Source organism: Micropterus dolomieu, linkage group LG01 (genome assembly GCF_021292245.1).
Source record: "Micropterus dolomieu isolate WLL.071019.BEF.003 ecotype Adirondacks linkage group LG01, ASM2129224v1, whole genome shotgun sequence".
Lineage (NCBI taxonomy): Eukaryota > Metazoa > Chordata > Actinopteri > Centrarchiformes > Centrarchidae > Micropterus > Micropterus dolomieu.
Genome location: NC_060150.1, coordinates 47,527,997 through 47,551,982, shown reverse-complemented (window position 1 = coordinate 47,551,982; position 23,986 = coordinate 47,527,997). Strand labels below are relative to the sequence as shown.

At 41.6% G+C, this 23,986-nt stretch overlaps 1 protein-coding gene across 2 annotated transcripts in view; it reads left to right on the top strand.

The window, feature by feature from the left end:
• The window catches only part of fars2 (phenylalanyl-tRNA synthetase 2, mitochondrial), a 186,880-nt gene extending 168,514 nt beyond the window's left edge, over positions 1-18,366 (top strand). For both annotated transcript variants that reach the window (XM_046044746.1, XM_046044739.1), the window contains one exon: positions 17,216-18,366. In XM_046044746.1, the coding sequence (XP_045900702.1) occupies positions 17,216-17,354 (139 nt within the window). In that variant the 3' untranslated portion in view covers positions 17,355-18,366. The remainder of the gene's footprint in view (positions 1-17,215) is intronic.
• Positions 18,367-23,986: the final 5,620 nt, after the last annotated feature.

The following is a 23,986-nucleotide window of genomic DNA, read 5'->3' as shown; positions in this document are numbered from 1 at the left end:
AGCCAATCGCACACCACTAATGTCAAGTGGATTTGCATTAGTGAGGGCCAGGAATCATGGGTAATGAGACTGTCCCCATGGCGATATTTGGTTCTGCATTTCTGTGCAAAGTTTGACTCAAGCTGGTTTTTAAAGGTCGACAAAGCCCTGAAGTTGGCAAAAGCTCAAAATCCTTCCCAAATTCCACGCAAGCCGTCGTTAATGTTTTAAACATATTCAAGGCAAAACAATAAACCAATAAATAAGAATTGTTTTTCCAAAGGATCCACAAAATCATCAAGATGTTTAACCTTTTAATTGAAACATCTACTCACATGCCAGCTTACTCCCTGCGCGGCCAACACAGACTCTCACATATCAATCACACTCTCCTGCTGCACGTCACTAGAGGTGTGAATCTCACAATCAGTTTCTCGCTCTCAGAATTCGATCCAAACTCAATTTTCCCTTCAATTGAATTTACGGGGGCTCTATTTTCATCATCTCACTCCAGTGGACTGTGTGCCAAACCATTTACTGATATTTGAAGTCCACTGAAACTGCAATATGAAACAATAAGTGACGGTTAACCCAACCGCTCTTGATTAAACTCACTTACTGAACAGACAGAGCAGGAAAAAGGGTGTTCTGAGCTTTTATTATTTGTGAGCTGCCGTAATTTGAGAGCATCTTACAGTAGCCAAGGAAGGTTAAAAATCAAGGGCAACTGGACTTGGTTGAAGATGTTTCGCCTCTCATCCAAGAAGCTTGTTTAACCTCTGTCGGGTCATTATCAGGGGGGGGCTGAATGACGCGTGAATCAATCGCTCGGCAGCTGGTCCATGTTCGGAGCTGTGAGCGCAAAACTCCGGCAAGATGAGATCAGCTGTTTTACGTCGATGGTACTTGGTGCTCAAACGACTTTCATATTACCATCTGGTTGCTGCTGTTTACATTCACCTCAGATGCAGATTCAAAAAATACACCGTTGAATGTTCCAGGTGTGTACGTGCATATGTATATAAATAATTTATATGTTAGCCTACCATATTTTAAAACAGGCCTACACTAATTATATGTTGTGTGGGTAGAACAAAGGCTGTATAATGGCTATGAACCATCTTGTACCTTGAATCTATTACTATCCACGAGTTGTACTCTAATCTGTGGAGCCAGTAAGTTCTTGTAAACATTCTTGTATGACTCAACCTCAGCCATATTCCCAAAGAACACTGATATCTGCCAGCCTGATGCCTGAGCTACTCTCTCCCCAGCCCGTCCAACTGTTGCCTCCTTAACAAGGACAGTTACATGAGAGAAATGACCAGAGCTGGAAGGTCAGTGATCACCTAGACTTACCTTTACCTGTCACATCAATTAAGCTCCCTAAGAATATTTTTTGGAGCACTAATGAACCAAGCAGCATGCTGGGACTCCCTGTCAGTCAGTCAGAACTGAAGAAGCCTCCTGGATGAGAGGTGAAACGTCCTCAAGTACCTGCAATCAAGTCCAGTTGCCCGTTGATCTGAACCTTCCTTGGATAACTAGGACCTAGATGATTGAGAACCTTCACGGACATCTTAGACGCCTGCCTGCCTCTGACACCATCTTTGGCTTAAAATGTCCTTTGCAGAAACTGAAGTTGGACAATGTTGTTCTGGAGCTCCAAAGCTCTGCTGCAATGCTTTTACCAGGAACACCAAGGTGATCCACGACGTAGAGAGCCACAGGTCTTCAACATGCCCGAAAACTCGCCTTCATTGATGAACTCCGCACCTCACGAGACAGCGCCACCTTTTCTCAATCCGTCAGCATAACTAAAATTAAAAGTCTGGTAGAAAATGTTTTTTGAATCTGCGAATCGATTCAGACTTGTAGAAGATTAGAATTGTGAATTCTGTTTATCGTTTCCTCCCGACCCCGACGTGATGCATCGTCACTCTTAGTTTGAAAACTTAACACAGTCTCCAGCTGTAGATCTCTCCATCCCCTTCAACGTAATCAAACACTTTCTAAACCACATCCAAAGATTTTAAATGTCTCTTTTCAAGCTGCAAACAAGATGCTGGACACCGGAAATACCTCGCCCTCCGCCACATGAGCGGTATGTAGTCTGTTGCTCCCAATGACATCATGCATGAGACCAGTTTGGAGATCAGTTGCTTAATTTTAAAGCCTTTCACAGGCGGACGTGGCTGAACCAGAGCGAGCTGAGATTTTCCACGTCAGAGATCACAGCTTTCAGGACAAATGCCTCCTGATGCGCCTCTGATCCAGTTTTATTCCAAATCTGTGTCTGAGCTGACACACAGTCATAGAGACATCTGTATCCTGCTTTCTGTTCAGCAGCATGAAATTCCTCATGATTCATGTCGCTCTGATAAATTGATTGATGGATCGAGAGAACCGGGAGGAGGTGGGGAGTGCGTGTGTGTGTGAGTCACGGTAAACACTCATCATGTCTCCCGGTGATACAACAGATGGACAGTAGGCGACACACACACTGTATATATACAGTATATATAGACACACACACTCAGGCTGGCGAAAAGGCACACAGACTGTTCACTGATCAGTGTCACGATGACATTTCAGATTGTGTCCGACCACGAGAGACAGAAGGAAAGATGTAATCGGGAAGTAAGGACAGATATGGCAGGAGGGCTGGAAGACGGAAAACATGAAGGCGAGAAAATGGGGATAAAAGAATGAAAGAAAATAAACGAAGGAGGCAAAAAGAGTGCAGGGAAATGAAGGGTCAAAACGTTCTCACTCCCAAGTCGTCACATATAGACACTTGGTCAAGACCCCTTGGCGTCAAACGCACTGGGAACCCCTTTAGTCCTATTGCTAAAAGCTGGTGTAAATTACAGTACGAGGGGACCGGTGTTCGTTTCCCTTGTGAAACATAAAGTCAACATTATTGTTTTTAGGTGAGTTACGTAGGTTACGCAAGCTATGTAAGTTATGTAGGTATCATAATGTAACATACGTAAGTTACGTTTTTTTAACCCGTATAATGACCTTTTCCTAAATCTAACCAAATTGTGACGTTTCACAATGTTAGGTCAGAAACCAGATGTTCACCCGGTGTTCAGTTCCTGTGTGAAACAAAAAGTCACCATTGAAAGTTTTTAGTGAAGTTGCATAAGTAGGGGTGGTGATGGCGCAATGGATAAGACACATGCACATTGGTGTGAAAGACCCAGGTTCAATCCCCCACTGTGACCCGTCCACCATTGTGTCCCTGAGCAAGACACTTAACGCCTCGTTGCTCCAGAGGCGTGCGACCTCTGACATGAATAGCAATTGTAAGTCGCTTTGGATAAAAACGTCAGCTAAATGTAAAATGCATAAAAGTAACGTTACTTAAGTTACCTCAACACATTCTCACCTTAGCAACAATAAATAAGCAACGTCCGGTTACACTTTCAAAATAAAACGCTAGTGTTTGAAACGGCACGTTATTAAAGTCGTGAAACGTTGCAATTTGGTTCAGTTTAGGCACTAAAAGTACTTGGTTAGGGTTAGGAAAAGATCATGGGTTTGGTTAAAATAACTATGTTGGTAAGTTAACAAGTAAGTTAACTTAACGTCACAATGTAACTTGCGTAACTTAATTAATTTTTAATGTTGACATTTTATTTCACATGGGACATAAACCCCGGTCTCCTGGTTCAAAGTCCAGGTTCTGGCCCTCCATCCACCCCAACCACCTCAGAAACCAGACTTTCACTCATGAGACTAGTGTTCATTTATTGTTTGAAACAAAAAGTCAACATTGAATATTTTCTAGTAAGTTACGTAATTAACGTTACTTAATTTACGTAGCTTAAGTCGCGTAAGTAACGTAGTTATTTTAACCCAAACCATGACCTTTTCGTAATGCTAACTAAGTAGTTTTGTTGCCTAAATCTAACCAAACGTCAACACTAATCGCTAGTTTTATTTTCATAGTCTAACTGGATGTAACATATTTATTCTTGCTTGACTTGACTGATGAGCCCTACATAGCAAAAAACGTCCAGATGTGCGTCCATAAGAGTTGTGAGTGAGAATGTGTTGGAAGGGAACAGTAAAATGAGAGTAATTAAAGGACGATGGGAGAAGGTAAGGAAGAAACAAAAGGAAGGACATGGAATGGGGAAAAGGGAGTAAGCAGGACAAAAAGTAGGACGGAGATGGAGATGGAAGAAGGGGACGGAAATATTGACAGAAGAATGAGGAGGGATAAAAGATGAATTAAAAGGGAAAGACAACGTAAGAAAAAAGGGTAAAAAGCAGAGATGCAGGACGAGAAGAGTAGAAGAGAAGAAGAAATTGAGAGGGGAAAGAGAGCATAAAAGAAGGAGAGGAGAAGTAAAAGGGAAGGTATTAAAGGAGGGAAGAAAGAGCAATACGAGGAAAGGAACAGGTTGGAGGAAGTAATAAAGATGGAGAGAAAAAGAAGTAAAGAGGGGAAAGGGCTGGGAGAAGGAAAGACATAGAGGTAGGGGGGGAAAAGGAGTAAAAAGGAAAACAATGAGGAAGAGAAGAAAGAAAAAGAGGGATGGATTAAGGAGAAAGGGAAGAGTGGATGAAAAAAGATGAAATGATTTAAGATGAGAAAGAAAACAGGACGGTAGGAATAAAAGAAGGTGACAAATGAAAATAACCATGTTGAAGTTCAAGAAAGAACTTTGTAGTAATCTGTGATCACCAATCAGGTTCCAGCCTCACGAATAATTAATGAGCTGAGACTGGCTCCTCTGCTAATTGAAACATTGATAAGGTGATGAGCCTTCAGCCTCTGTGTGTCTGTTCTTACCTCCTGTGACAGACAGGCTTCTCCACTACAGCGACAGTCCTGTTAATAATTCACAGGAAGCCCAGAGAGAGGGAAACATGAGGGAGGCGTCCGTCCATCCCTCTTTCCTTCCATCCTTTTTATCTCACACTGTATTCTCTCTGTTTCTGTACCGCCATCTCCTCCTTCCCCTCGTCTGTTTCTCCATCCTCCCTTCTTCTCAACATTTAGCAAAGAAAACTGGAACATAGAAACTTAGAAAAGTTTGATAAATCGCTGATGAGAATGAACCAAGAACTCCTCTGATCAGCTGTTTTTTACAGTCTGAAAGTAGTTTCTTGGGTCAGACTGGGCACTGCAGCCAACCTACATTTCATTTGCTCAGACACAGTTGATGGAAAACCACGAGATAACATTTTACCAATTAATTTAAGTGACGCTTTTATCCAGAGCGACTTACAATTGCTATTCATGTCAGAGGTCGCACGCCTCTGGAGCAACGAGGGGTTAAGACACAATGGTGGACGGGTCACCTGGGTTCAATATGTGTCACATGGACACTTGTGTCGCATTTCAATTATCGTTAGCATAGTTTTCTTACATTTAGGGCTCCACGGTCAATTTAGCAACAATAAATATGCAATGGTTAGACTTTCAAAATAAATGTACATGTTAGCTTAGCATTAGGCTATAGAGTTACTTGGTTAGGTTAAGGAAAAGATTGGGGTTTAAGTTAAAGAGCTGGTATTCTTCTTTTTGGCTTTTCCCCTCTTCTTTATTGAGTTATCTCTCTTTTTTGTGCATGTAACAGGTTTGCAAAGTGAAAAAGCCCAAAGGGAGTTCCCATCTCCCACAGAAAACTCTGCTCTGAACTGCCTGACAACAGCTCGTTTGTAGTCCAGCCGCTTCCCAGGGATGAAAGCTAAATGCACCTCATATAACGCTCGCCAAGCGGCTACTCCGACACGCCCTCAAAAACACAGATGGAGAAACGGTGAGCTGCAGCACACAGCTCGTCGTCAGCTAACTTGAACAACAGAAGGTCCGGCTTCTCAACTTGAACTGCCCTGTTATCGGTGGTATTGTCCTATGACGTCATGCATACACGTCAAGGACAACACAACAAGTGGCGTTCTGTTAATGCAGTAATGCAGCATTACCTGGAATAGTAACTAATATCATCACTGTTTTGGAAATGTTATTTCCTTACACAAGATACTGGGGAAAGTAACGACATTACAGCAACGTGTTATTGACCAACACTGGAAACAAACTAGTTTCAGTTTGCCGTGGACAACAGCCAGCCTCAGCGGCTGCAACAGGTTCTGGTTATGTGACGACACGCGTTTATTGAAGGGATAAGCACATGTCAGGAAACTGGTCACAGCTGTGACTGAACAGCCTGCGTTCAAACCCTCAAGCCTGCCCGGACCGTGACCTCTGACCTCGCCGTGGAGGGGTTGTTAAGATGAGACGGCTTTCTCTTGAGGGAGCAGCAGAGTCACCGTTTCCCTTCGACAAACGCCAGATTGTGGACAGAATCCTGCTGGATTTTCCGGACTAGAGCCAGAGCTGCACAGCCGGCTAACTGCTAGAGCGCGGCTCTGACTAATGTATGCAGATGTATTAATAGATCACAGGCAGCTCCCACCAGGCCGCCGTGCCTTCTCTCCTCACAAAAAAAGGCCAAATAAACAACCGAGGGAGAGAAGAGCTCTGTCTTCACTCCGCAGACTAAAAGGCCGGCTTCAGAAGCTGGCGGGCGTTTGCACATCCGCCGCCCGTGATTTTTTATTTATGCATTTATTTTATTTTCCACCCATAAGAAGAAATCCAGCAGCACACATATTCACATACTACCGTTATTCCCAGGACATTAACGGACACACGTTGATACTACTAGAAGAAGAAAAAGAATTTAATCGTCCACATTAGAGCAAAAACAGTTGTTTTGGCTCCATTTAAAGTTTCTTGATCCAAAAACTGAACAGTAAATGTTTAGGGGGATTTGTTTCTAGACGCTCAACAATCATCCAGGCAGAAATGCATCAGGAAGAAAGGAAACTCCATCCCTGCAGGGTTGTGGAGGGTTTTGTGATCGCAACTTTGCACTGATTACGTCCTGAATATCTGCATGACACCCGACAGTAAACCCCAAGAAGAATTACTGACCATTAACTCGTAAGACCAAAACAGAATTCTTTCAATGACGGACTTTGTTGTTGTGTTTGAAGGTTGATATTCAACTGGTTAATATTCCACAAATGTAACGACAAAATACGTTGTCCGTCCATGCCCTCAGAGTTTCTTGATCTCCTAAACAGCTACAAACCACAGTTGAACAATACATCTTATAAGTTTATGCTGTGATAACACTGCTGTTAGGGGATCTTTATCATGGTTAAGAAATGGTTCAGGAATAAATCGTGGTCATGGTAAAGGAAATAAAAACCTTTTGTTAGTCTCTGGATGTTTTCTTAACACGTGTCCGCTCCACTTTGTCGCTCTATAGCTGTAACGTCATAAATAGGACGGCCACTAAGGCGCTCGAACATTATGTTGTTCTTCTTCAGAGGACGGTCTAGAAATCTTGAAATCTAGAATGCCGCCTCTTGAGAGCCAAGTGGTTAGTTTTAGTTGTTAGATTAGAAATGGTTTGGAAACTAAATGCTGTATTGCTCAGACCGATGGGGGCAAAGCAAAACCTGAAAGACAAGATGTAGGGAAACAAACTCGTGTAGGCCTCCCAACACATGACACATATGAGCGCTTCCCGTCATGGGACCATGAAATTAAACACGTGGTTAACGTTGTGAAACGGTCGCAGTTTGGTTAGGTTTAGGAAGACGTCGTTGTTTAGGTTAGAGTAAGTAAATCAGTTATGCTAAAACTCCAAATAACTCAGCATTTACTTGGTCTCACGTGGGACTCGAGCGCCGTTCTCCTGAGGTAAGTTCCGGGGTTTGATCTTACGCGGATGTTCTCGGTTTCTATCATACGCCACCCGTCTTCATCCTTTAGAGGTGGCAGCACAACAAACATTAACATGGGAGGTAATATCGTGCTGCAGTTGAATTTGGGTTCATTCTTGAAACTGCGAGATGACAGACTCCCCGACTGACTGACTAAATGTGCTGAAGATTGTCAGAAGACTCCCAAACCTGTTCTCATACACTCCTCCCCTTTAGGTGAGTAACAACACGTATTCCCGTGTTGGGCACAAGGCATTCTGGGAGCTGTAGGAAGTGCTGAAGTAGAGCAGAACTTGATGAGAGGGGGAAACACCTCAGGCTTTTCTACAAATCTACCAGGTGGAATCTCCCTTTAAATATCCTCCTCTGCGTTTATTTCAGAGTCACGCGAGGTCGCCTCGTGTGACGTTTATGCTGTAAATGTTTTTTCTTTTACAAATAATGAACTGCTTTGTCTCTGGCAGCTTTGTCACCGAAGCTTTTTCCACCAGCACAGATGACAGCTGAGCTCATTAATATTCCTACCAGCAACATTTATTCATACGATCTCATGAATGTTGTGCGTTTAGCCGCGTTACGTTTCCTTCGGAGCGTGTTTGTGTTCTCTGTCGGCGCTTCAAAGCTCCTCTTCCTTCCTGCCCTCTGGTTTTCTTCCCGTCCTCCATCTGACTGTCCGTCCCAATTAGGGAGGATCTGAGTGTTGAGATTAACGAGAGGAGAGAGCCTCACGATTCACACAGACACATCACAGCCACTTAACAGAATACTAATTGATTTCAGCTTTTTTCTGGCTCGGTGGAGGGGATGAAGTGAGAGAGAGAGAGAGAGAGAAAAGGATGGGAGGTGCTTTGAAGGAGGGGGTCAGGCTTCTTTCTTCCTCCAGATAAACACCGGAGACAGAAGCGGGAATATGGACTTTAATCTATTTATGTAATCTGGTGAGGGAGGGAGGCTGCAGAAGAAAAGGAGGTAAAGTCAATGTGTCTGTCGCGTTTTATACGTCATATGACGTCCCGCAATAACTCATCTAAATTAAATCCCTTGAAAGGGTTCAATTGTCTCAAATCCAGGTTTCATTTGTCTCATCTTGTTGAGACAAATCAGTTTATCTCCCTCCTCCCTTCAACACAGTCGAATTTCACTTTAGCTATTTAGTCATTTTCTGCCGTGTTTGTTTAGTTTTTTTGTCTTTTTAACTCACCAGAATTATAATATCTTGAAGCAGCTACAGAGCAACATGATGGTTCATGGTGAGACGTGTTTGTGTCACCTGGTGAGTCTCTCTCTGTTAGCTCTGTGTTTGGTCTCCACCACCTCCTGAGGGAAACATCTGGCTCGTTAGCTGCTAAAAGCTCCACCGTGTCCACCAGCTGCTCTCTGAGTGTGTCTGGCTGCTCTTTGCTGCTGGACGGCGGCTTTATCAGGTTTCACAAGGTTGAGGAAGGCACTGAGAATGATCCAGACAGGAAATGAGAGGCAAAACCAAAACTAGCAGCTAAAGGCACAGGAAGATATTGTCTTATCTGTCCCTCAAGTCCGGACTGAATTGGGAAAAGGGGTGTTTCAGTATGTGGCCCCCTGCGCTTGGAATCAGCTGCAAAATGTCCTGAATCTTCATGAGCCGGTTTTACTTGTTGCTTTTAAAGTACTTTTAAATGACATGGAGGCTGTACACACTGGCTGGAGGTAAAATGTTGGTAAATATTTATGGAAAGTCTAACCATTGCATATTTATTTTGATATTTTATGACCTTGTAACGTATTATTTATTCCCATTGTAAATTTGATATGTTTTATATTCATGTTACACGTTTTAATGTCTGCAGCCTTGTTAATTGTGCTGCTGCCCGTCTTGGCCAGGACGCTCTTGGAAAAGAGATTTTTCTGGTTAAATAAAGGTAGAATAAATTAAAAAATAAATAAAAAGTTGCGTAGAGCTGCAGAGACGATAAACGTTCTCTATGGGTTTACCAACCCGTTCTAAATCCAATGTTGTCACATATGGACGCATGGTCAAGACCGTTGGCGTCAGCTTGTAAAGCACTGGAGGAAGCCCTGTTGGGGTTGACGAGAGACCAGAAACAGGACTTTCGTCCAGGAGACCGGTGTTTTGTTTCCCGTGTGAAACAAAAAGTCAACATTTAATCCTTTTAGTGAAGTTACGTAGGTTAGTTTTTGGATCCAAACCATGACCTTTTCCTAAACCTAACCAAGTAGTTTTGGTGCCGAAACCCTGCCAAATTGCGACATTTGACAACATTGTTTTTAACTCCTCATCTCGCTGCGGTGATGTAGTAGTGCACTCCAGGTACACCGTGACATCACGAGAGCACACTTGTGACCACCAGCGACAACCTCAGAGAGGGCAGCGGACAGCATACGTCTAGCTGACTCACGCTGTTGAAGTATTCAGTTATCCTTCTCTTCCTGCTGCTCTCAGGTCTGCTTGTGGTCACACGCTGCGATTTGAATAAAGATAAGAATAAAATACGATCGAGGAAGACGGAGAAAACTCCGGGTGGTTTGTGTCTCTCCGCGGCAGGAACAAGAAAAGCAGAAGTGACGACGGCATCAAAACGGGGGATGATGAAGATCAGAGGGGGGAGAAAGAGGAGAGAGGCAAAGAAGCCTTTCTCTCCTTGTTTCCTCTGGGCTTTATTGGATCTCCCAGTTTCCCCCTCTTCATGTGAAGGCAACACGGTGCTTTCAAGGGCGTTGGCAGCTGCTGGAGTTTCCTCTCATCTTCACCTCCTTCTGTCTATCGATCCCTCTCTTTATCTCTCACCTCGCTCACCCTCTCCCTCTCATACACACTTTTTCTCTCCGTCTCATTGAAACCCAACACTCCGCTTTCAAGCTTGTCCATCATCATCCACTGATCCCCCCCCCCCCCTCCCCTCTCTGAATGAAACCTTACACTCCTCTTTGAAGCTCAGCCTCGTCTTCATCCCTTTATCTCTCCATCCCACCATCTGCTGAAGTCTGACATCAAATCGATCGTGTTTTTCTTTTTTTAAAAGATTGTTTTGGCCGTGATGCTGTCGGCCATGATGTCTGTCCTCCTCTGACCTGTCGAGACTTCCTGTTTCCTTCTTATTATTACTGTTAACATGAATGAACATGTATTTAAATTATAGGGCGTGGAGTGGTCTACATTTATAGGATATAAACACGTTCCCCTTATTATTTACCAAATACAACCAGAAGCAGCAACAAAATAGTGTCTGAAATTGGTTAAATTGACTTAAATCAAGAACTTTCTGATCAAAGAAAAAGTTATCGAGATTATGAATCTGATGCCAACTTTTTCATTCAACACAACCAACAACAAGGACAAAACACTGAAACTCATAAATGGTTTTGATTTTAAAGGATCATAACAAGTGATGAACTGCAAAATACAGAGGAATTGTTTTTAAGAGAAGCACAAGTTTTGGCTCATCTAATGTCCCCTCACTTGAAAACTTGATAAAACAAGGTCAGAATATGTCTCACATAATAGAAAGGTAAGAGGAAATCGGAAAGAAAGTAACTAAGAGTTTTTAAAAAACAGTTTTTGCACTTTTTATTAAAAAATTAACGGGGAAATTCATTTAAACAAACATTAATATTCCCTTCCGTTTACCTGCAGCTGGTGTATACTTTTGATTTCTGACATTTTTCAGCTCGTCCCTTCAGTTTTTAGAGCCGCCAGCTTGCAGATAAACATGATCACGGTGAACATTTAAACTACGTTTCCAACCAAAGCACCCAGGACTTTTAGTCTCACAGCAACTAAAAGGTTCCTTCAGCCCGTTTGTTGTCTGCGTTTCCACTGCACCCAAAGGTTACACCAATGTTTCTTTTATCAATAAACACAGCTGCATAACTCTTATTGTTTTAATTTATTAAACACACCTTTGGTTATTGGAACCTGTGCACACTCACCTGTTTTAAATGCTGAGCTTAACACTGTTTAATGGAGAGAATGAGTAGAGCTGGGGCAAATAATAAATAATCCATTATCTAGAAGTTTATTCATAACGTCATGTTGAACTCAGAAATGTGGGAGTTAACAAAGCTTAGCGAGCGTCCTCTGCTCCTTCTTCAACGGATGGCTACGTGACAGGCGGCAGTAGGTGACGGCGAAAGCGAGCGGAGGAAAAGATGACGCTGTAATAATGTGTTAATGTTAGCTACATTTATATGAAGTAACATTAAATATCTGCATTTCACTACTACCTGCTGGTTTGGATTGTTGTTAAATAAAAGTACCAGGTAGTAAAACTGTCACAAAAATACTTCTTTATCCAATTTGTTTTACAGTTGCAAGTGTTAAGTGTTCTGACCAGCTCTTAATACATTTGCTGAAACATTATTTGACTTTTGGGTCAGTGTGCAGGTGTTATTCTTAATCATTCTCCTTTAATTGAAACCCAAGAAACAACTGTAGTTTTCACAGTGTCCATAAACTCGATTTGATTTCACAATAAAGCAACTCATTATTATCAGGGGCTGATGAAGTATTCAGATTCCAAAAAGTAAAAGTATTAAAGCAGTAAAATGTTCCTGTATCAGATTATTATTCCTCACCATTAATGTAAAGTCGGTTGTTGCTGCAGTAGTTGTCATGCTGGAGCTTATTCTGAACTGTTTAGTATCAAACAGCAGCTAATTATTATTTTCAGTAGAAATTCATCTGCTGATTATGGATTATAAAAAAGGTCATCACAGTTGCCCAAAGTGATGCCTTCACAATTTTTATTTTGTCCAACCAAAAGTCCAAACCTCAATGTTATCAGTAAATATTAACATTATTAAAGAGGAATAGCAGCAAATCTTCACATATGTGAAGCTGGAACCATCAAATCAACTCAAAGAAAATTTATTTATAGAGCACTTTAAACATCCAACGTGGACACAAAGTGCTGTACAGAAAAATAAATAAAAGACACTATAGCTCACACGATGAAGTAAAAACAATAACAACCCTACAATAAAACAATAAATTCAGTAAAATCAAAAAAGAAGGTCAACTTCAGTTTTCAAAGGCCCAGGAAAGAGATGGGAAACAGACAGTGAAGATGCCTGTCTAACGTGCAGAGGGAGATCGTTGCACTGTTTAGGAGCTGCAACAGCAAAAGCTCGGTCCCCTTTGAGCTCGTGCTTTGTTTTGGGCACAGTTCATCGGCTGACCTGAGAGAACGGGTGGGTCCGTAGGGGTGTAGCAGCTCAGAGATGTAGGGTGGGGCAAGACCATTAAGACATTTAAAAGCAAATAAAATAATCTTAAAATGGGTCCTATAAACAACAAATCATTTCAACTGTATAACCTGTTCTTTAAAGTAACTTCTGAAGCTGTCACATAAATATTTCCCTCTGAGTTTCAGTAGGAGTAGAAAGTGTCATGAAAAGAAAATACTTAAGTAAAGTACAGGTCCCTCAAATCTAAGTACAGTACTTGAGTAAATGTACTGAGTTAAGTATAATATCTTTGGTAATTATCAGGCCTTGGACTGCGCCGGTGCTGAAACAAAGGAAGCAAACAGTTCACTGGAATCACTTTAAGCCTGTGTTTGTTGGTTTGCAGCACGTTTAATTAAAGCCTGATATGGAAGTTAATTATAATTACTGCACGTGAATGTTCATGTGCAACAGATGTATTTCCCCGACCGTGTGCGTGCGTGTGACGATCCACTCAGCTTGAAACAGTCAAATGATCCAATCCTGTGATTAAAATAGAAATATCCAAGCAGTCACAATGAAACCTGCCGAACTCCCTCTGTGAGAAACCGCACACACATTTACACAAAGCGCTGGTTAAAGTTAGATGTGTGTACGACAGAACAGAAAATAAGTTGTCAAGCTTATGTGTCTCAGTTTTGTTTTAATTGGTGCAGTGAGTTATTCATAGAATCTTAATTGCTCGGGATGAAAATCCCCCACTGTCTATGTTTATATTTCTTTCACACTCACACACACACAGCGGTACACTTTCTGTTTCCCTTTAGAGAAGCACATTAAAGCTGTTTCTTTTAAAAGGTGTTGCTGCATGCTAATGAGTTTTGTCTCTCACATGTAAAATCCCAAAGCTCCATCACAGATACATCAAACGCAGCGGCGCGACATGTTTTTATCATCTCTAACTTTTTTTGAATTAAATTCGTGTGATTCCTGAAATACAGCTGTGATTTAAGCTTTTGCAAACAGGAAGTGATGCATTTGGTGTTTACAGAGGCTACAATAGCCGCATGTTTTAAAAAGATATTAAAAAGAAATCTAGTAAGACGGAGACTTCAATGAATGTTTCTGCTCATTCTTAACCAGAAGAGAGCGATGCTTTGTTTCTCTGTACAGTACCAACCCGTTCTCACTCCCAAGTCGTCACATATGAACGCACGGTGAAGATGCGGTGGCATCATATTTCAACACCCTGGGGGAAGCCCATAGTGTCATTTATGAACGCTAAAGGTGGGTGTAGGATATCTAACAGAAAAGTCAGAATTATAAGGTGGTTGGGGAGGACGAGTGGGCCAGAAACTGGACTTTCAACCAGAAGACTGGTGTTCGTTTCCTGTGTGAAACAAAAAGTCAACATTGAATTTTTTATTTCAGTTACGCAAGTTATACAAGTTACTTAACTTAACCAAACCATCTTTTCCTAAACCTAACTAAGAAGTTTTATTGTCTAAACCTAACCAAATTGCGACTTTTCACAACGTTAACAAGTGCTTTTATTTTGAAAGTGTAACCGGACACTGCATATTGAAACATATTTGGGAGCCCCTTAGCTTTATAGTTGAAAGCACTGGGGGAAACCCTGTAGCCTCATTTCTGAACACTAAAAGCCATGGTTGGTGTGGATGGTAGGCCAGAAACCAGACTTTCGTCCAGGAAGCCAGTGTTTGTTACCCATGTGAAACAAGAAGTCTACATTGATATTTTTTTAGTGAAGTTATGTAGGTTAAGTAAATTGCATAACCTACTTCCGTAAGTTAGGGTTTTTAACCATGACATTTTCCTATACCTAATCAAATTGCGACGTTTCACAGCATTAGGCCAGAAACCAGACTTTCACTCAGGAGACCGGTGTTCGTTTCCTGTGTGGAAGAATAAGTGAACATCGAATGTTTTTTATTTCAGTTACGTATGTTATATAAGTTACTTAACTTAACCAAACCATCTTTTCCTAAACCTAACTAAGAAGTTTTATTGTCTAAACCTAACCAAATTGCGACTTTTCACAACGTTTTCACAAGTGCTTTTATTTTGAAAGTGTAACCAGACCGGTTTTTAGTGAAGCTAACGTATGTAGCTTAAGTCACCTAAGTAACGTAGTTATTTTAAGTCAAACCATGATCTTTTCCTAAATCTAACCAAACTGTGACATTTTACTGTGGTAAGAACTAGTTTTATTTTGAAAGTTGTAACTTGACTGTTGAGCCCTACACGTCCAAAAACGATCCTAAAGGGTACCCAGGGTGTTAAAAGGCGACGCCAAGGGGTCTTGACCAGCATCCATATGTGACAAGTTGGGAGAGAGAATGTGTTGACAGGACTGTTGCCTCAGAGTTGGAAGGAGTCTCATAAAACTTTCCCAGCATGCACCAGAAGTCATGGTTTGACTGAACTAACAGAGCCACATCATCTGCAAAATGTCAGAGGTCCTTAGGTCGCCAAATCTTAGGTTAGAAGAGGAGGATATAATGACATTCTGTTTTTTGTGATTTAGGTTTTTTTTGCGTACACTCAGAAGTGAGGGAAACTACACACTGAACTAATACAGAGGCTGAAACTTGTTTTCATTATTGATTAATCTGCACATTATTTTTACTGATTCGTTGTTTTGGCTATAAAATGTCAGAAGATTGTTCGACAACACCTGTGGTGTCCAAAACCCCAAAGGTTTTTAGTTCACTTTCACATATGAGAAGGAAAATTATTTCATGCTTTTGGGAGAATATTTGCCATTTTATTGATTTATTTATTTATTGATTATCAGAATAGTTACCAATTAAATTTCTATCGATGGCCTAAATGATGAATAAACAGAACTAACTAACTAAAGATATTAATTTGCAAAATATATATTATTATTATATGAGATATTCATCGTACATATTGTTGTTTACTTTGCGGCGTGTGTGTGTGTGTGTGTGTGTGTGTGCGTGTTATAGGTGTCACTGTATTGACCCCCCCGCCCCTCCAGCTATGTGGGCTGGATAATGGAGACATCAATTATTCATCAACGACACAGTCTATCACATTCACTCTGAGTGTGTGTATTGTGTGTGTACACAAATATGATGTGTAGTTGTGTTTGTTGTGTGTGTGTCTCTCTCTCTCTCTGACATTTCCACCAAATGTACTGATGTTCAATTATTCACAAACTCCTGAGAGAGAGTATTGTGTATTTAGTTATTGTAACTCTGTTTTATTGCCCTGTATGTCACTTTGTCTACTGCAGGAGGAGGAGGAGGGTATTGGAGGATGAAAGGAAGAGAAGAAAAGGAGTGTAGGAATGGAGGATGGAAAAGGAGAAGAAAGGAAGGAGAGGAGGAAACATGAGAAGGAACAAATGATAGGGAGAGGAAGAGAACAGGAGGAGGAAAACGAGAGGATGATGAAGGGAGGAATAGAGGAGGAGAAGGGAAGGAGAGGAGGAAACATGAGGAGGAACAAATGATAGGGAGAGGAAGAGAACAGGAGGAGGAAAACGAGAGGATGATGAAGGGAGGAAAGGAGGAGGAGGGAATTAGAGGATGAAAGGAAGAGAAGAAAAGGAGTTTAGGAATGGAGGATGGAAGAGAAGAAGGAGAAGATGGGAAGGAGAGGAGGAAACATGAGGGAAAATGAGAGAGGATGATGAAGGGAGGAGGAGGAGGAGGAGGAGTCTATTAAAGGGTGGAAGGAGGAGAAGAAAAGGAGTGTAGGAATGAAGGATGGAGGAGTAGAAGTCGTGAAGGAGCGGAGGAAACAGCAGGAGGAAAACAAGAGAGGATGATGAAGGGAGGAAAAGAGGAGGAGGAGAAGAGGAGAGGATGGGAAAATGAAAGGAGGAAAGGAGGAGAAGGAAGGTGTACAATAGAAGAGGGCGATGAGCAGTAGATTAAAAGAGGAGGATATAATGATAAAGGGGAGGGGAGGAAGGAGACAAGAAGAAAAGGATATTGAGAGGAGAAAAGGAAGGAGGAAGAGGACACAAGGAAAGGAAAAGGGGGAGAGGACATGATATGCATATGGAGGGAGAATGGGAGGACGACACAGGAACAGGGGGAGGAAAGTAAGAGAAGAGGAGGAGATATTAAAAGACAGAAAAGGGCAAGAGAGAAAGAGTTTGGGGTTAGAGGAGGAGGGGCCTGTGGTGGCTGGCGTGGAGGGCGGGGCCCCGCCACAAACAATAAATACTGCCCTATATTAATATTACAGACTGTAAATATAATAGAGACCCTAACATCTCCCCTCTCTCTCTCTCTCTTTCTCTCTCTCTTTCTCTCAGGACCGGTAGGCGGAGTCAGTGTTACCGCATCATCTATCGCCACATGGAGCGAACTCTGACCCAGCAGGAAGTTCGACAAGTCCACGAGCAAATTGAACGCGCCGCCGAGACCGAGCTGGGCGTGCAGGGCAGATACTGACACACTCCCAGCCGGTCGGGGCTGTTCAGCAGCTTCGTCACGTCCTAGCTGTGATATTTCCCTGCAGGGTGAAACGTGTTGACTTTAATAACGACGTCACACGCAGCCTTTAAAGCCGACACACAGCAGAGCGTCACCAACTCTCCTGTGTTTTCTCCTCTTCAGGCTGAAAAGTCTAAATTTGATGTGTGTCACCTTTAATTTCTAAAAACATCCTCTGTGTGTTGAGTCGGCGGCCACGCACCGGCAGCGTTTCATGACGCTTCAAACCGACTCTAAGAAAGATTTAGATGTTTCTGACAGCAGCTGGATCTCGACAGCTGTTCTGTTACTGATCGCTGGCCAGACAGAAGGATTGGTACGACAGTTATCTCTCTGTTTCAGGAGATAAACGTTCACACACTGCAGGTTCACTTCTGATTCTCCACCACACAATCTCAATGTTTTGAAATTGTATACTAAAAGATAATTAAGTAGTTTGGTCCATCATTTCTGTCAGTTGTAATGACATAATACTCAAGTTAAAATAATGAAAGAAACAAAAGCAGTAAAAGTTGAAATGATGGCCAGAACTATAAAATCGAAGCAACAACTTTCTGCAACTAGTTTTAAATCAGTGTGCACAACATGACGAGCCTTCAAATTCAACCTCAGGACTTATTTATAACAGGAAAAGGCTGTGATTGAAGTGATTTTATTCATGCAAACACTGCTGGGAGGTGCAAAGTAAAAAACAAACAACGTAAATCACAACTTGCTAGGTGAAGAGTCACAAGTCATCAGCATAGATTAACTTTCGGCGTTAACACATTAAACACAATCTCGCTCGATGGCGTCAGTTGTTTCCGGCTTCCGTCAGCTTTGATCTGAAACTAAAGATTTGTTATACGAGTAAAGACTTCATCTCTTTCTTTTTCTTTATTTGAAAGGAACATGTCTGTAGCTTTAACTGAAGCTGTGGCCTGTATGTTTTGTATCTTTAGATGTAAACATTAAAGCTGTTTGTCACATGGTTTCTCCCTGTGTGTTGTTATTCACCCCCAAACTTTACTTCACATGAACAAATGCTGGTGAATCCTCATGACTCGGGTTTAACGTTATGAAGCGGATTTGACATAAAATATTAAAATAAGACTTTATTGATTGATTGATACCATGTCTTGTTAAAATTAAATAAATAAATAAAAGACGTGAAAGTCAGCCGATGGTGTGTGAGCAAACGCCATCTGCACAGGAAGACGGTGAGAAAAAAACTCAACTAAACATCAAACCATTTTAAAAATATGTATTCACGTAGAACTGATGCACGACAATCCACAAAAGACAACCATAAAAGATGTGTCAGCTGCCTGGACTGTAGTTAGCTTCTGTTTCGGGGGAAGGAGGTCTTACCGTTCTCCCTTACCTTGTGAAGCTAAGCTAGGTTAGCCGCCTTCTTGTGCGAGCTTTTCAAATGGATTTCAAATTTGTGGGATTTTTCCCCTTGAGAAATGTTCCACATATTTCATCACCCTCCGCTGCAAGGCACTCGCTCTTATCTGAGACACCGTAGAATTCAAAGTAATCCCAAATTGGACTCTTTGGCCGCTTTCTCCCAACGCCATGCGAGGGGCGTGGACTAAAACCTGGCACAGAAACTGGAAACTGGAAGATAGATTTTATATCCATCCAAAATACCACGCTTATGTCAGCCCTATGAAATAAAGACATTCACTTTGTAATTTTAGTTTGTTTTGGAAACCGACGACACAGTTTCAGTTATCGTTTTTTGTAAAGTGTTGTTGTGATTTTTATTTCAGTTAACTAAATGTGTGTCACACCTAGTTTTTGTTAATGATAGCAACACATTTTCACTCCCAACTCGTCACATATTAACACTTGGTCAAGACCTCTTTGGGTCGCTTTTAACGCCCTGGGTACCCTTTAGCATTGTTTTGAGACGTTTACGACTCCGCAGTCAAGTTAGCAACAGGTAACGACAATAAATATGCAGCATCCGGTTAGACTTTCAAAATAAAACATTGCAATTTTGAAACGGCAAGTTGTGAAAACGTTGCTATTTGGTTGGGTTTAGGAAAAGATCATGATTTGGGTTAAAATAACTGTCAGTTAACACGTAAGTTAAGTATCATTAGCGTAACTTACGTAATTCATGTAACCTACTTTAAAAAAAATGTTATGTTGACTTTTTGTTGCACAGGGGAAACGAACACCGGTCTCTCATGGTTGAAAGTCTGGTTTCAAGCCCATCGTCCACCAGAACCACCTCCTCTTTTCTGTTAAATATTACACATTTACATTTATTCTTTTAGCTGACGCTTTTATCTAAAGCGACTAACAGCAACTAAGGTTTAAGTGTCTTGCTCAGGGACACAATGACGGTGTCGCAGTGGGAATCGAACCGTCCAAAGGTGACGTTACTGGGCTTCCCTCAGTGCGTTATACGATGATGCTAAGGGACTGTCCAGTGCGTTAGAAACTGACTGCGTCGGCTCTTGAACAAGCGTCCACATGTGACGAGTTTGGAGTGAGAACGAGATCATAATAACTTTCAACCAGCATCAACCTTTCCAGCTGTTTGACCTACAGCAGATCGTGTGTTGGGTCGGACCACACGGGTCAGCCTTCGCTCCCCACGTGCATCAATGAGCCGCGGCCGCCAATGACCCTGTCGCCGCTTCACCGCCTTCCTTCCTTGGACCTGCCTCTGATCAGAACTGACCACTGCAGACCGGTTTGGAGATGCTCTGACCCGCTCGTCTAGCCATCACAGTTTGGCCTTTGTCAAAGCCGCTCAAATCCTTACGCCTGCCTAAACCAAACCGTTTCATAACGTTAAACATCATGTGACTTACATAATGCACTTAAGGTCCGGTACTCGCCAACGGTCCTATATGTTGTTGTACTTCCCGACGCACATACGTGTTGTTTTGGGACATTCGGCAGTCGACCAATTGTGTCGTTTCGGTGTGAGGACGTGTTGAATATCTACGCTACAAGAAACAGCAGACTGAAACCGATCAGAGGGACGGCCGACAGCTGACGTCCAACATTTTTTGTCATTTTGCAATAAATCTGATCGATGGCCACACAAAGTCCTCGTCTCCCTCCTCACTCTGCACACACTCCTGCGGAAATGTCACACACACACACACACAAACGGGCGTCCAAATGCCACTCTGTCAGTTATTCGGTGCCAGTGTTGAGGCATTAAATGGCTTCGCCTGTCACTCCAGTCAGCCATGCAATGAATTCTGGGAGTTTTTACACACACACTCATTTGAATACAGCTCGTTAGAAAATACACTCCTACTGTCTCACATACCCCAGTATAATAACCAGACAGCGCTCTGTCAGTGTGCTGAGACGATACGCCGGCTTAGGCTGCTACGATCATACACTGGCATGCTGCAACTTCACACACACACACACACACACACACACACACACTTACAGGCAAAGGCCACTCTGCCAATCATGCAGTGGGAGGCTGTCTGCCTTCGATGGCTCTGCTCGTCACTCTGGTCGAGTTAAAACTGAGTTCTGACAGTTTGAGGCCATGCTTACAGTTTGGACACACACACACACACAGTAAATACACACTTGAATATTTAATCACTGAGGCTGTTTTTTCGATGCTTAAGATAAAGTAACACAATGACATCAAATAAAAGTTTATTTGCCTGTTTACGTCACGGCTAAATATAAACTTACTCATGCTTTTCAAGCAGAACGCACACATTGGTTTGTAGAAGTGGGATAAATAAAGACACTGTCAGCGAAGCATTCAGATTCTTTACTTACTCAAAAGTATTAATACCTCACTGTACAAATACTCTGTTATAAGTAAAAGCACTGCACTGTAAATGTTACTTAAGTTAAAGTATAATGAGGAAAAAGTATTCCGTGTTCCCGGTGACTGTTGTTATACTACATACTGTTAAAATGTACTAGCTGTACTTTTATAAACTGTTGGGTAGTTTACTTTATAATAAAACATCATATTTTATAAACTCTTCATGTTTTATATGTAAAATCTTACTTTGTAAAGTAACTAAGGCTGTCAGATAAATGTAGTGAAAAGTACCATTTCTCCCTCTGAGATGTGGAGTAGAAGTAGAAAGTGGCATGAAAAGTCAAGGTACTCAGGTAAATATTTACTGTCCACCACTAAACATAGTAATACGAGTGAAAAAGTGCAGTCACATTTACCAACACTGAGCACACTGAAATGTGCCAAAAAGATGTTTATTCATTCGTGTTAGATGTAGTTTTACGGTGTGCCAACATGAACCTGCTAACAGGTGACAGGCAAAAGTACAGAAGTATTATCAGCAGTTTGTGCTCAGTGTGCAGAATAAAACAAATAGAAGTAAGAGAATTTCCTTCGTCACCGCGTTTTCAAAAAAAAACAACCTTTATTTAAGAACCATTCAGATAAAATCTATTTTTCAAGGGCACCCTGACCAAGAAAGGCATCAGGACAGCAAGCCTGTCAGCACAGACCTGGAATACACTGGAAACATCTACCATAATACAAGTACACATATCCCAGGGGTCCTTGAAGAGCTTCCAGGGGGTCAACAGTAAAAAGGGGAATACTTTATAAGTCCATCCATAACACAATGACAGAATATCTGACTATTTTGAAAACGTTTGAGAACCACTGTTCTAACGTACAGTGGTTCCCTCTGAAAATAAAGTATAAAGCAGCATAAAATGGAAATACTCAAGTAAAGTACTTAACACCCTTCACGTGTGCACACACTGAAGACAGAAAGTGTTAGTTTTAAAGCTCTAAAAGGTTAAATATAGACATCGAACTTCTGTCCTCCAGACGTCACTCTGAGACAAAGTGGTAGATTACTTCAAAGACACCGTCACACCTTCTGACGCACATACGCTGCTTCATCTCACACATATCTGTCGCTCTGTCTCTCCCTCAGGTGGAGGTCCTGGGAGGTTTACCCTCCAGTGTGTCTGGTCACAATTGATTGGCTCGTGCGCAGAGACACAATGTGACCTCTGCAGGAAACAGACTTTACTGTCCAGACTCTTTCTGTGGATCCAGAGACACGTGTCCAAGACTGTGTCGGACATTTCAGGGAGATTCAAGGGGGGTTTCAGACATGTTTCAGTTGATTGAAAGATCTGAGTTTGTTTCTGTTAGAGTCGAATATAAATAATGCAGTTTCAAGGACATTTCAGGCAGATACAAGGGTCAAGAGGACTGACAGGTGTTTCAGAAATGAATAAATGTTAAAGGCAGATTTGAGAATGTTTCCAGTAGATTCAAGGGTGTTTTGAGTAGACTCGAGGGTGTCTCAGATGTTTCGGAGGAATTTTTAAGGCTCATTCAGGAAGGTTTTTAAGGAGATTCAGGGTGTTTCAGGAAAATTGATGGGTGTCTCTGAGAGATTTGCAAATGTTTCAAGGAGATTTAAGGATGCTTTAGGCTGATTCATGGATGTTTCAGGTTGATTTAAGGACGGTTCAGGCTGGTTTGAAGATGTTTCAGGATGACTTGAGAATGTTTCAAGAAAATTGAAGGAAGTTTCAGGTTGATTTAAGGATGCTTCAGGTTGATTTAAGGATGTTTCAGGCTGATCCAAGAATGTTTCAGGAAGGTTTGAGGATGTTTTAAGAAGATTCAAGGATGTTTCAGGTTGATTTAAGGATGTTTCGGGAAGATTTGAGGATGTTTTAAGAAGATTGAAGGATGTTTCAGGAAGATTTAAGGATGTTTCAGGCTGATTCAAGGATGTTTCAGGAAGGTTTGAGGATGTTTCAGGCTGATTCAAGAATATTTCAGGAGGATTTGAGGATGTTTCAGTCTGATTCAAGGATGTTTCAGGACGATTTGAGGATGTTTTAAGAAGATTGAAGGAAGTTTTAAGCTGATTCAAGGATGTTTCAGGCTGATTCAGGTTGATTTAAAAATGTTTCAGGAAGGTTTGAGGATGTTTTAAGAAGATTCAAGGATGTTTCAGGAAGATTTGAGGCTGTTTTAAGAAAATTGAAGGACGTTTCAGGTTGATTTAAGGATGCTTCAGGCTGATTCAAGAATATTTCAGGAGGATTTAAGGATGTTTCAGGCTGATTGAAGGATGTTTCAGGCTGATTCAAGAATATTTCAGGAGGATCTGAGGATGTTTCAGGCTGATTCAAGGATGTTTCAGGACAATTTGAGGATGTTTTAAGAAAATTGAAGGACGTTTCAGGTTGATTTAAGGATGTTTCAGGCTGATTCAGGTTGATTTAAAAATGTTTCAGGAAGGTTTGAGGATGTTTTAAGCTGATTCAAGGATGTTTCAGGCTGATTCAAGTTGATTTAAAAATGTTTCAGGAAGGATTGAGGATGTTTTAAGAAGATTCAAGGATGTTTCAGGCTGATTCAAGGATGTTTCAGGCTGATTCAATGATGTTTCAGGTTGATTTAAGGATGTTTCAGGAAGGTTTGAGGATGTTTTAAGAAGATTGAAGGATGTTTATTAAGGATGTTTAAGGATGTTTCAGGAAGGTTTGAGGATGTTTTAAGAAGATTGAAGGATGTTTCAGGTTGATTTAAGGATGTTTCAGGAAGATTGGAGGATGTATCAGAGATATCGGAGGATGTTTCCAGCTGATTCAAG